Consider the following 13,284-nt stretch of genomic DNA (forward strand, 5'->3'; position numbering starts at 1 on the left):
GAACCATTCCAATATGGAGGGGTGGGCGAAGATCTCATGTTAGAAAACTAGGAAAAGGGGGGATTCCCGGTTGTCTCTCGCAACGACAGTTATTGTGGAGCATTTAAATGGGAATAAAGATCTTTAGTGTACATTACAAAGAGGAATCAGGTGAGTTTTCCTCTGCACCCTCCCCCACAAGCGCTCGTGGTGCTGGCTCCGCTCCGGCTCCGCTCCAGCCCAGCCAAGCTCCGGGGTCGCCACGGACCGGCGCTGACTGGGGTCAACTCAAGGCATGCAAGTTGTAAGAAACGCGGGGTCTTTGCTCTTGCGGTCATGGTTTTGGCCACCGCCGACCAGGTAAGAATGATTACCCCTTCAAGCCTACGGCTACCCACGGGAATGCGCTCCTGCCCGTGTCCCATGAGCCACCTGAACTCCACTTAGGACGCGGTTAGGCCTGGACCTCACCGGGCTCTCCTTGTCCGCAGGGTCGTGGCCGGAGTGCCGGCCCCCACCATCCACACCTGCGCCCAGCAGATGCAAGACGCAGCGGCCAAGCAGGAAGTTGAGGAGAAGGCGGAGGCTCCGGCTCCGAGCCGCAGCCGCTTCAGGTGAGGGCCTCTTGGGTCCAGCCCTCTGGAGACTGGCACCACCCTCCAGAGTCGGAGAACCAGTGAATTCCCAGCTCTTTGTCACTTGCCGTCTGTGGGACCTTATGCAGATTAATCTTTGAGTCTCAGCTTTTTTGTCTAAAAGTGGATGTAACGCCGGAAGAGGTTGTAAGGGTCAAATGAGATGAGCCTTGGCACAATAGATGCTCGTGAACATTTGGTGAATGTCGAAGGTGCATAGTAAATGTCACCTTTGTTTCCCTCTGGGATCCCGTCAGACTAGCAACCTTCCCTGGGTCTCGGATCCAAAAGGGGGCGGGGAGGGGTGGCTACACTAGGGTGTATGTTACTATGCACTTTTTAGAGTTGGTCTAAGGTCCAGGGTGGTTTTTGTGTTTAGCCCCAGCGGCTGGCATCTTGCTTTCCACCAGTGCCACTGCCTGTATGTGCTACTTGTACTTTACATGCGTTTAACAAATACCGTGCTTGGTGCTGGGGATACAAGTGCAGATCATTCCTCCCCACAAGTAGTTCACAGTGTACCAGGGAAGACAAACATGCAAACACTTTCACCGTAATCTGACCAGTGGTATGCTGGAGGTGAGAGGTGGCTGTTTTGAAGTATGAAAGAATGAGTGTCTGACTCCTGAGGAAATCAGGCAAGAGTGCCAGGAAGATAATGTGAAGCTAAGAACTGAATTGAATGGGAGCTCAGCTGGAAAAGATGGAAAATCGTTTTAGGCAAACTGTGGGTCTGTGTAAGGCATGCATTTGGAAAGAATGAGGTGTATTCAAATGTGTGTTTGTTGGCAGATGAGGTGAGCAGGGTGAGAAGGAATCAGAATGCCGAGCATCTTATCTGTAACACTGGGGATTTTACCCAGTCCCCACCGTTGGCAGTGGGGAGCTGCCGAAGGAATTTGAGCCAAGATTCTGTTATAGTCACTCAGCAATGTCAGGCGCTGTTCAAGGTTTTGGGGACACATCAGTGACTAAACACACAAAAATCCCTGCCTCCATAGAACTTAAATTCTAGTGGATAGGGGACAGTAAATAGAAAACAAGAAAAACAAGGACAACAGATTGTAGGAGTGTGTCTGGTGTTTGAGAGCAGTAGCAAGAAGGCCAATGTGGAGTGAGGAGTAAAAATAGGAGTTGGGGCCAAGAGGGCGAGGAATGCACAAGGCACTCAGGTCTGCATCTTGTTGGCCTTGCGGGCCATTGTGAGGACTTCAGCTTATTCTCTGAGTGAGATGGAAAGCCACTGGAGAATTCTGAATAGAGGGTTGACATGACCATGCTTACATTTTAAAGGATTCCTTTAGCCACTGTGTTGATATTGAACTGTAGGGAAACAAGGATGGAAGATGGGAGAAGTCTCCTAAGCAGTTAGAAGACTATTGAAGTAATAATCTAGGTGAGAAATGATGCTGGCTTGGACCAGCTGTGCAGGCAGTATTAATGGCCAGACTGATACATTTAGAAGGTGGAACCAACAAGATTGGTTAATGTAAGATGTGAGAAAAGGAGAGGACTGAAGGAACACCCTAAAATGTTTGGCTTAAACAACTGGAAAGATAAAGTTGTTGTTAAGATGGGGAAGACTGCAGGAGCTTAGATTTGGGTGGTTAGGTTTGAGATGCTTAATTAACATCCAGGTGGAGATACAATATTGGCTATTAGAAAGAGTTCAGGGGGACTTCCCTGGTGGCATAGCAGTTAAGAATCCACCTGCCAATGCAGGGGACATGGATTTGATCCCTGGTCCAGGAATATCCCACATGCTGTGGAGCAACTAAGCCCCGTGAGCCACAGCTGCTGAGCCCGCATGCTGAAACTACTGAAGCCTGCGTACCTAGAGCCCATGCTCTGCAACAAAGAATAGGCCCTGCTCCCTGCAACTAGAGAAAGCCTGCGCACAGCAATGAAGACCCAACACAGCCAATTAACTAATTAATTAATTAAAAAAGAAATAGAGTTCAGGGGACAGATCAGGGCTAAAGGTATACATTTGGAAGACTCACCACATAGATGATGCGTGAAACCATAAGATACAAGATCATCAAGAGAGCAAGTGTAGGTAAAGAGAAGAAGAGATCTGAGGACTGAACCCTGGAGCCTCTAGCATTTAGAGATTTGGGAGATAAGGACGAATCAGCAAAAGAGAAAGAAGGAAGCTCCAAAGAAGTACTATGAAAACCTGGAGAGATTTTTTTTTTTTTTTTAATGTGGTTCAAGGGCAGAGAGATCAGCTATATCACATGCTACGGATATGATAGGTCCATAGACTGATGACAGAATTGCTCGTTGGACTTAACATTGTGAGTTGGTTGGTGACCTTGACTAGAGCATTTCTGGTGGAGTATGAGGGGCTAAGGTCTGAGTGGCATGGGTTCAAGGAGAACAGAAGACAGCAAGGTATGCAGGTGTGGTCAGTTCTTTAAATGGGAATAGAGAAATGAGCAGGAGCTCAAGGGGGCTTTAGGAACAAGAGGTTTTTGTTCGGTTTTGGTTTGGGGAAATGACCACATGTTTTGCTGATGGGAAAGATGCAGTAGAGAGGGGAAGAATGAGGATGGCTGGACTGCCGTCCTTGAGGGGCTAACACACAAGTGGAGCATCGTAACTGGACAGAAGGTAAAGAGTGTGGGCACAGATGTTTGGTAGTGGGAGCTGGAAGAAACTCTGATTGCTTCTATTTCTCTGTGAAGGTCATCAGCTGGTAGTGAGGAAGCAGGAAGGAGCTGCAGGTCTGAGGGGACAAAAGATGGTACAAAATAGTCATCCAGGACAGTGAAAGGGTAATTGAACTGGGGATGCGCTGTATGACTGCCAGCAGTGCTGAGGGCCCACTTGAAGTTAGAAGTTATTAAAGTAAAGCGGTGGTGCTCATCCTGGGGCCACTGCCTCCAAGGGGACTTTTTTTTTTTTAATTAATTTTTTTTTTATTTATTATTTTTTTGGGGGTACACCAAGTTCAATCATCTGTTTTTATACACATATCCCCATATTCCCTCCCTTCCTTGACTCCCCCCCCCGCCTCGAGTACCCCCCATCCAAGGGGACTTTTAGCAATGTCTTAAGACGTTTTGGGTTGTCACAACTTGAGGGACAATATCTACTTGGGTAGAGGCCAGGGACACTGCTAAACACCCGAGTGTGCAGGACAGCTCTCCCCAACCGCCACCAAAGAATTCTCTTGCCCCAAATGTTGGTAGTACTGAGGTCAGGAAACTGTGATACAAAGAGAGGGCAGTAGGCACTATTAACACTATTGTGTATTTTTCTCTAGCCAACTGTGCAGGCTATCTTCAGTCCTCATCAGCTATTTGTAAGAGATGCCGCGTGTGCGGGCCTGGTTTGAGGATGGGTGTGAAGAGGTGGCTGACCAGCGCCAGAAAGCTTTGTCTTTCCTGTTTCTGGGCTGCCTCAGGGTGAACCACTTGTTCGTTTGTACATTGGACCTGGGAGGCTTAAAAGCTTGATCTTGCCTGCACCTTCAGTTTAATGGTTCAAGCTCCAAATCCTTCCTAGTTCAAAAAGTTCAAAAATCTTGCTCTATATTAAAGACATTACACTGATATGTTCAGACTTTAGAAGGCTTAAGTTTTTGACCCGCAAGTCAATAGGGGAAATTATCAATGGGGATATGATAATGTTTTAAACATTAATGTCTTCTCAGAGCCTCGTCCAGGGTTCTGTTTCAACGTGTAGGCTGGTAAGCTGGCCACCTGCTGAGATGCTAAATCATCTCTAAGATCAGGCGGAGCAGGAAAGAATACACTTATAACTCTTGAACACCACTGTGTTACTGTTTTGATTTTTTAAATATCTCTTGGAAAGCTGGTCAGGAGGACAGTGCTCAGATAATAGTGTATTCTCTACATCAGAACCCGTTGTAGTTCAGGTGGCTGAGGGTGCACAAACACGGATCTCATCTGTGCGTGTGGACAGAGTGCAGCAGTGGGTTTGCTCAAGTCTGGAATAAAAAAAAGCGCAGGTGGTGAGCAGAGCTCTGAACCAAGGTAGAGCCCCTCGGCCCAAGGCCCGGCTTCCCTTGCTAACCCTGTTCCCGTTTGTACTCAGTTTCTCCACCTGAAAATGAAGAGTCCTGACTGAGAGACAGCCAGAAGACAGATGGGACTGAGATAGAGAGGGGTCTTGAATTCAGCACGATGTCTAGGCCAGTGTGCTGAACCCTGAGTTCACATCTGACTCACCTGGGCTATTTAGAAATGGATTCTCAGGCCCCAGCCAGAAGTCCGAGGTGGCGTCTACGCATCAGAATCACGTGATCCTGCTGTTCGGCCAGCGTGGACAACCACTGGTTTGGGGTAGGCGTTGGCAAGTTGGCCCCTACCCACATCTGACCAGTTTCCTGTTTTTTATAAATAGAACTTTATTAGAACATAGTCACACCTATTAACTTATTGTTGTCTGTAGCTGTTTTTGCACCACAGTGGCAAAGCCGAGTAGCTACAACAGAAACTTCAAGGCCAGCAAAGCCTAAAATAATTTACTATCTGGCCCTTTACAGAAGAAAGTCTGCTGACCTCTATTCCTGGGGCTACTGAATTTTTTTTTTAACGAGATTGGTTTTTATAAGTATTATTAAGATTATTTTACCTTTTTTAGAAAAAATAGTATAGTCAAGATATCTGTGGTTGATAAAAGAAGAAATAGAGGTCTGACTTTATTTTTTTAATTGCAGAAAGAGTAGCTTATAGAGGACTGAAAAGAGTGATGTGGTTATACTAGAAGGGACAGGGGAGGATGGCGAGCATAGATTAAACTCTCTTTCCTCCCAGCAGACAGTCACTAGCTGTGTCTAGAGTCAGCAACTCAGGAAACGGCTGCCAAAGCACCATGTTCACAGAGGTGGCGGCAGCACCTCAAGGGTTGGGGGCAGTGACCTCAGGAGCAGGTTGCGGCAGAGAGCTGCTCTTTTTTATTATGAGTTTGTACTGTTGGCTTTTTTAAAACCATATGTTTTTTTTTTAATTTAAAAAAAATCAGTACCACTTTACCTAAAATTTTTCTTCTAATTGCAGCATTTACCCTCCAATTCCAGGACAAGAGAGCTCTCTGAGGTGGGCAGGAAAGAAATTTGAGGAGATCCCAATCGCACACATTAAAGCATCATACAACAAGTAAGTGGGGACGGGAGCACCTGGGCAGGGCTAGAGTGGGCTTCTTTCCCCATCAAGGGGGCGGACAAGTCCAGGTTGACCCCAAGCACCCTACTTGGGGCAGAAGTCAGGCTGCCACATTCTGCACACTGGTGCTGATGCAGAGGTCCCCCCGGCTCCCTCCTGGTTTGGGGAAACCACCTCTCTCTTTATAAAGTTTATTCAGATTTCACAAAAATGTGAACTAGGTTGGGCATATCATATTCATAAGATTTCATTGCTGTCCTTAGGAACTGTATTTCTTGGTTCTGCTCAGGAGTTGGAGAGTGTGTTTTAGGGTCAGAAGTTCCCTCCATGAAGCTATTTGTTAAGTGTTAGTACTGGGGATGGGTGATTGATAAGTGAGAGAGATTATTTCAGGATATATGATTTACTAATAAACTAAGCAAAATGGAAACCTCCAAATAAGGGTCGCTTTAAAGTACTCACCTTGGGCCATTGTGCACCAGCCTCTGCCTTTGTAGGGCTGAACGAGGTTGGAAGACTACATTGTGTGTGGCTTTCAGACAGTGCTGGGGAAGTTCCCAGCTGTCTGTTGGCAATGGAAACCTTGCTGACTTCTGTGACGTCTTTGCAGGCCAGCCCCCACCTAGAGATGGGATTAGTACTTGATCAGCAGTTGCCTGTGAAACAATGTGGAGAACAATATAAGAGACTGTTGGTAGTCAGGGCTGGAGGGCGGGGCACAGGCCAGGCGCCTTAGGACGCATTTCCGCTTTCAGCTAAGAAACTCCCTGCATTTTCCTCCCTTGTCTCAGGCTGATAAGAACTTAGGTGAGCTTGCTTTGTTTGCTTTTTCAAGTGTCTGTGGCCTACTCTATTGATCTCTGTTGAGGTTGTCTCAGGGATGAGCAATTCTCTTATGCTTCTGTCCAGTGTAGAAAACCCAAGAAGCCCTGGTAGGGAAATGGCAGCTGTAGCCAGGCCAACAGCAGGTGGCCCGAGCCCAGGGCCGGCTCCAGCAGGTCTTCCCACGTCCGCTCTTCACTTCCCTCCACTACGAGTCCTTAGAGAGCTCTTCAGACCAGGACACCCGGCAGCGATCAAGGGGAAACTGGAAAGCATGTCTAAGATTTCTTGAAGTTATTCGTAATTTTAACTTGTTCAATTTAGGCATGATTTTTTTTTTTTAATTTCACTTATTTAAAAAGAATTTTTGATCATGAAATAGAATGTCATAAGAATTTAAATTATCCAATATGGTAATATTGCTAACTTTTTTTAGGTATGATAGTGGTTTTTTGGGACTTTTTTAAAGAATCCTTATCTTTTAGAGATATATACTGAAATATTTACAGATGAATTCATAGGTCTGAGATTTGCTTCAAAATAATCCTTTAGTTAGGGGATAGAGGGGAGTAGAAACAGGGTTTATAAATGAAAACACATTGGATATGAGTTAATAATTGTTGAAGCTGAGAGTGAGTCCAGGGGAGTTCCGACATTATTCTTTGCCCTTTTGTGTATATTTGAGACTTTACCAATGAAAAGTCATTAGAAATTACCTGATGTGAAAATCTAATTTCTTAGGAAAGAAAAAAAAGCCAGAAAGGACCTTGAATCTAGTTTAAACGCTGGCTACAGGTGAATATGCCACCCCTCCTCTGGGTGACACTGAGCACCCTCAGACGATAGAGCTTGTGTTACTCGGCTCAGGCTACTATAACACAATACCACAAACTGTGTGGCTTAAACAACAGACATTTTTTTAAGCTCTTTATTGGAATATAATTGCTTTACAATGCTGTGCCAATTTTTAAGGTACACCAAAATGAATCAGCTGTATTTATACACATATCCCCACCCTCCCGTGATTCCCTCCCACCCTTCCTATCCTGGCCCTCTAAGTCATCACCCATCATCGAGTTTGTCTCCTTATGTTATGCGGGAACTTCCCACGAGCTATCTGTTTCACATTTGGTGGTGTATATATGTCAAAGCTATTCTCTCACTTCGTCCCAGCTTCCCCATTGCTCCCTGCCCCCCCCAACCCTGTGTCCTCAAGTCCGTTCTCTATATCTGCATCTTTATTCTTGCCCTGTCACTGGGTTCATCAGTACCATTTTTTTTTTTTTTTTTTTTTTAGATTCCATATATATGAGTTAGCTTACGGTATTTGTTTTTCTCTTTCTGACTGACTTCGCTCTGTATGACCGACTCTGGGTCTATCCACCTCATTACAAATAACTCAATTTCATTCTTTTTTATGGCTGAGTAATATTCCATTGTATATATGTGCCACATCTTCTTTATCCATTCATCTGTTGATGGGCATTTAGGTTGCTTCCACGTCCTGGCTATTGTAAACAGTGCTGCAGTGAACATTATGGTACATGTTTCTTTTTGGATTATGGTTTGCTTCGGGTATATGCCCAGTATTGGGATTGCTGGGTCATATGGTAGTTCCATTTTTAGTTTTTCAAGGAACCTCCAAACTGTTTTCCATAGTGGCTGTACCAACTTACATTCCCACCAACAGGGCAGGAGAGTTCCCTTTTCTCCACACCCTCTCCAGCATTTATTGTTTTTAGTTTTTTTGATGATGGCCATTCTGACTGGTGTGAGGTGATACCTCATTGTGGCTTTGACTTGCATTTCTCTGATGATTAGTGATGTTGAGCATCTTTTCATGTGTTTGTTGGCCATCTGCATGTCTTCTTTGGAGAAATGTCCATTTAGGTCTTCTGCCCATTTGTGGATTGGGATATTTGCTTTTTTGGTATAAAGCTGCATGAGCTGCTTGTATATTTTGGAGATTAATCCTTTGTCCGTTGTTTCATTGGCAACTATTTTTTCCCATTCTGAGGGTTGCCTTCTAGTCTTGTTTGTGGTTTCTTACGCTGTGAAAAAGCTTTTAAGTTTCATTAGGTCCCATTTGTTTATTCTTGATTTTATTTCCATTATTTTAGGTGGTGGGTCAAAAAGGATCTTGCTTTGATGTATGTCAGAGTGTTCTGCCTATGTTTTCTGCTAAGAGTTTTATAGTGTCTGGCCTTACATTTAGATCCTTAATCCATTTTGAGTTTATTTTTGTGTATGGTGTTAGGAAGTGTTCTAATTTCATTCTTTTACATGTAGCTGTCCAATTTTCCCAGCACCACTTATTAAAGAGGCTGTCTTTTTTCCACTGTATATTCTTGCCTTCCTTTGTCGAAGATAAGGTGTCCATATGTGCGTGGATTTATCTGTGGGCTCTCTATTCTGTTTTATTGATCTATATTTCTGTTTTTGTGCCAGTACCATACTGTCTTGATCACTGTAGCCTTGTAGTATTGTTCGAAGTCAGGGAGCCTGATTCCACCAACTCCGTCTTTCCTTCTCAAGATTGCTTTGGCTGTTTGGGGTCTTTTGCATTTCCATACAAATCGTAAAATTTCTTGTTCTAGTTCTGTGAAAAATGTTATTGGTAATTTGATAGGGAGTGCGTTGAATCTGTAAATTGCTTTGGGTAGTATAGTGATTTTCACAATGTTGATTCTTCCAATCCAAGAACATGGTATGTCTCTCCATCTGTTTGTATCGTCTTTTATTTCTTTCATCAGTGTCTTGTAGATTTCTGTGTACAGGTTTTTTGCCTCCTTAGGCAGGTTTTTTGCTAGGTATTTTATACTTTTTGTTGCAATGGTGAATGGGATTGTTTCCTTAATTTCTTTTTCTGCCCTTTCATTGTTAGTGTATGGGAATGCAAGAGATTTCTGTGCATTAATTTTGTATCCTGCTACTTTACTACACTCATCGATTAGCGCTAGCAGTTTTCTGGTAGAATCTTTAGGGTTTTCTATGTATAACATCATGTCATCTGCAAAGAGTGACAATTTTACTTCTTTTCCAAATCGGATTCCTTTTATTTTGTTTTCTTCTCTAATTGCTGTGACTAACACTTCCAAAACTATGTTGAGTAAGAGTGAGAGTGGGCACCCTTGTCTTGTTCCTGTCTTTAGAGGAAATGCATTCAGTTTTTCACCACTTAGAATGATGTTGGCATTTATTTCTCACAGTTCTGGAGGCTGGAAGTCAGAGATCAGTGTGCCGGCAGGGTCAGGTTCTAGCAAGAGCTCTTCCAAGTTGCAGGTGGCCAGCTTCTCGTTACGTCCTCACATGGTGGAAGAGGCAAGGGAGCTCTCCAGGGTCCCTTTTATACGGCACTAATCTAGTTGGTGAGGGCTCCACCCTTATGACCTAATCACCTCCCAAAGGCCCTACCTCCCAATACCATCACTTTAGGGGTTAGAATCTCAACATAAATTTAGTTGGGGGACACAGATGTTCCATCCGTAACAGAGTTTGCTTTAGAGTTTACAACTTGTCAGTTTTCAGTCAGGTTTAGGGGTTGATTCTGACCTCTCCTACAGGAGTTCAAAAAACACTCATTTGATAAACTGAGTGAAAGCAGCTAATGGCCCTTTTCTTTGCACTCAGGCTTGTCTGGGCATAGGTTAGCACTCCCTTACTCCCCTGAACAGCTGTTATATTCTGTACACCTCCCCTCCTTTCCCAGCACACAGATCCAGGTAGTCTCTGCCGCTCACCAGCCCCTTGCCCACGCTTCCTGCGGCACAGAGGGATTTCGGAATGCCAAGAAGGGCACGGGCATTGCAGCACAAACAGCAGCCATAGCTGCGGCGGCGGTAAGTGTGTGTGTGTTCTTCCCGCTTCCTCCGTGGCGGGCCCCACTTTCTGCACGGCTGATCTCAGGAGGAAAACTGTCCTCGTGGTGGCCCTTCAGAAGCAAGAGTATTTGCCCTCTCTCGTTAGGTACCTTAACATTGGGGGTGGTTTGAAGAGGAGTGTGTGAAAAGGCTGCTCTTTTCTCTTTCTCTCAGCTTCAGTAGGCGTGAAGCACTCATTAGTTCATTCTAGAAGAGGCAGGAGCCAGGTGCGGAAGGCTTACGGAAGCCTCCTGGTTTTAAAGACTAGGTGGGGTGGGTGTGTGGGGGTTGTGGTAATAGTCCACCTGGAGAAGGTGTGGAATGTGAGGACTCTCCTGCAATACCAGATTGAGCGTGACCTGTTGCAGACCTTTCTAGAAGCACAGTGTGCTGCAGTTGGTGTATTTATTATCTGCTATACACCAGACACTTTGCGTTCGTTATCTTGAATCCTCAGAAGGCCCTCGGTGTTCCCCACGTTTTTACGAGTCAGTTGGGATTCAGGGTGTGCGGCTTGCTCGGAGCTGTGCAGCCAGTCCAGTTCCCTGAACTGACCGGCCAGGTCTGGGACCAGAGCCTGTGCACTGTCTGCTGCCACACAGGCCTCACAAAGCTTCACACTGCCAAACCGGGAGTCTCTCCTGAAGGATAACCTTGACCTTCAAACAAAGCACGATGCCCCAAAATACCGATTGCTATGTATTAATGATCATCAAAACACACTAAATGGCCACCAAAGGACAGGTTACATACACTTAAAAGAAATATGTCAGTGTTAACGGTGGCTTCTGCATGGTGGGTTGAGTGACTTCTGAGTGTTTTCCAGATTTTCTGTAATATACTGCCTTTATAAGCAAGAAAGAAAATTTAAACTATAACTAAAGATTTAAAATGATAAAATAACACTTCTTAAGAGGTTATTGAGGCTCAGCCTTGGAGTCCAGGGCACCTTATGGTCTGAAATTCTGTGTTCGTCCACCTGAGGAAAAGCTGAGCGCTGTTAGAAGTCTCCACGAGGTGGCAGTGCTGCCCTGGGCTGAAAGGGATCACAGCTGACTCTGCTGGTGTCTGTCCTGCACCACAGCTGTCTGCCCTCTGCTTCCTTCCCTGTCTTCTGCCTGTTCACATGTGTGGGTGCCTGTTGCTGCAGGGGGCTGTAGCAAGGGGTTTGGGTGTCGCATTTCTCTCTCAGGAGCACTGACCACTTGCTGTTGCTCTCCAGAAAGCTACGAGGAAGGGCGTGACCCACGTCCGCGTTGTGGTGAAAGGCCTGGGGCCAGGACGCTTGGTAAGTGACCTCGCTTCATCACAGCCCAGCATGTGCACTTGCTTATTCAGTTAGTGAGAGAAATGGGGGTGAGCGCAGAGGAGGGAGAGTGGACTCTGTAGTGGATTTCCCTGACAGCTCGAAGTTTCTTTCCATTGCTTCTAATCCGCTAAGCTTCTCAAAGCAAGCCCTGATGACTTAGTTTCAATTCATCAGACACAGAGTGCCTGCTGTGTGCCAGGCACTGGGAACAGAAAGCTGCTCCCTGGGGACTGTCACAAATGGGTCCCTCAGTACAAACTAGTGAGTGCAGTGGTAAAGCTTCTGCCCTAGGTGCTGGGAGCTTGTTGGGTGTGATCAGGAAAGCATCCCCAAAGAGGTGTATCTCTACTGATTTTTTGAGAATGACAAGGGACTAGCCAGATGTGCGTATGAGATTGGGGGTTGGGGAGAGCATTCCAGGCAGCGGAAGCTACAAAATCGTAATGCTTAAGATGTGTTGAGATTTACAACAGTCTTGTTCTTAGATCGTAAAGCACAAGGTGGGACGTGGCAGGTGGGACTGGAGACGTGGGCAGTGTTGAGGGCTTGGTGAAGGGGTTGGTAGGGAGAGCTCTGTCAGAGGATCACGCTGGGATTGTAGGTATCAGAGCCAGTGAGCTTCCCACTCTCCTCCCTACCACCCTCCCCCACCACCACCACCCACACACACACACCCCTATCCCCTTCCCCACCTCTCCCCTCTCTGAGCCCTGTCTGGACATGCTGGGGCATCGTTTCTGGGACCGTACCATCCTACTGTTTCTTCTGCTCCTTCCAGTCTGCCATCAAGGGACTGACCATGGGGGGCCTGGAAGTGATCTCAATCACAGACAACACCCCCATCCCGCACAACGGCTGCCGCCCCAGGAAGGCTCGGAGGCTGTGAGGGGCAGGAAGCCTGCACCTGAACCTGACCTCAAGTCCCACCTCCAGCTGGGCCTCATGGAAAGCACACTGTCAGAACTCTCTCCAGGGAGGGCTTGTTGAAGACCCTTCAGGCAATAAGGGAGAACTCTGCCTCCTTAAGTGGTGGCCTTTGCTTGTTCCTTTGACTGGAGACCAGTGTGCCCAGAAGTGAGGCCATGCCTCTCTTGGACAGAAGGGGAGCTACAGGGGCAGCTGTGGCCCAGACTCCAACCAGTAAATGCTGCATCTGCTCTGAAAAAATAAAAATATCTCCACCATATGGAGTAATTTGGGGCGGTTTTTTTGTTTCCAGCATTGCAAACAGTAACCCCCCCCCCCCTTTTCCTCCTGAAAACAAGATTGTGAATTGCGATGATACCCTCCATAGAAGGATTAAGATGTAAATGTGGGCTGCTAAGTACCAGACACCTTCCTCTTTGGTTTCAAATATTTCCTTTTTAGCCCATTAACCAAATTTCCCAAATTAACCAATTTAACCAAAGCTTGTTAGCAACTTTTCTTATTAACTTCTAATTTGGCCCCACATTGAGAGCTTTTTGCCTCCAACCTCTGAAGTATTCTGATAGTAGGTGGCCTGCCTGAAGTTAACCCTAACAATACGGGAGAATTGTCCTGCG

General features: G+C 45.9%; 2 protein-coding genes across 5 annotated transcripts in view; one reads left to right on the top strand and one right to left on the bottom strand.

Moving 5' to 3' along the window:
* The first annotated feature begins 4 nt into the window (after window positions 1–4).
* On the top strand, window positions 5–12,928 carry MRPS11 (mitochondrial ribosomal protein S11). 2 transcript variants are annotated; one of them, XM_057720076.1, is made up of 7 exons: window positions 5–339; window positions 471–593; window positions 4,827–4,927; window positions 5,665–5,743; window positions 10,281–10,410; window positions 11,654–11,719; window positions 12,519–12,928. In XM_057720076.1, exons 1-7 carry the CDS (start codon window positions 275–277, stop codon window positions 12,624–12,626), a joined length of 672 nt encoding a protein of 223 aa, XP_057576059.1. In that variant the 5' UTR covers window positions 5–274; the 3' UTR covers window positions 12,627–12,928. The 2 variants fall into 2 exon arrangements, with proteins under 2 accessions (XP_057576059.1, XP_057576060.1); XM_057720077.1 differs by lacking the exon at window positions 4,827–4,927 and having other exon boundaries at window positions 12–339; window positions 5,645–5,743.
* DET1 (DET1 partner of COP1 E3 ubiquitin ligase) overlaps window positions 2,435–13,284 on the bottom strand; it is a 60,711-nt gene continuing 49,861 nt past the window's right edge. The window contains exons 6-8 of one of the 3 annotated variants that reach the window (XR_009051163.1): window positions 6,212–6,405; window positions 4,814–4,971; window positions 2,438–3,345 (exon numbers count right to left, since the gene is read on the bottom strand). The gene's annotated coding sequence lies outside the window, so the exon portion shown is untranslated. Of the gene's footprint in view, window positions 3,346–4,813; window positions 4,972–6,211; window positions 6,406–13,284 lie in introns of all 3 variants that reach the window. The other 2 variants (XR_009051165.1, XR_009051164.1) reach the window with 2 other exon arrangements.

This window comes from Hippopotamus amphibius, chromosome 2 (genome assembly GCF_030028045.1).
Source record: "Hippopotamus amphibius kiboko isolate mHipAmp2 chromosome 2, mHipAmp2.hap2, whole genome shotgun sequence".
Taxonomy (NCBI): Eukaryota; Metazoa; Chordata; class Mammalia; order Artiodactyla; family Hippopotamidae; genus Hippopotamus; species Hippopotamus amphibius.

Coding starts and splice junctions, on each gene's coding strand:
- MRPS11 (XM_057720076.1), top strand. CDS start 275: ATGCAAGTTGTAAGAAACGCGGGGTCTTTGCTCTTGCGGTCATGGTTT. Junction 340..470: donor TTTTGGCCACCGCCGACCAG/GTAAGAATGATT, acceptor CCTTGTCCGCAG/GGTCGTGGCCGGAGTGCCGG. Junction 5,744..10,280: donor ATTAAAGCATCATACAACAA/GTAAGTGGGGAC, acceptor CTCCTTTCCCAG/CACACAGATCCAGGTAGTCT.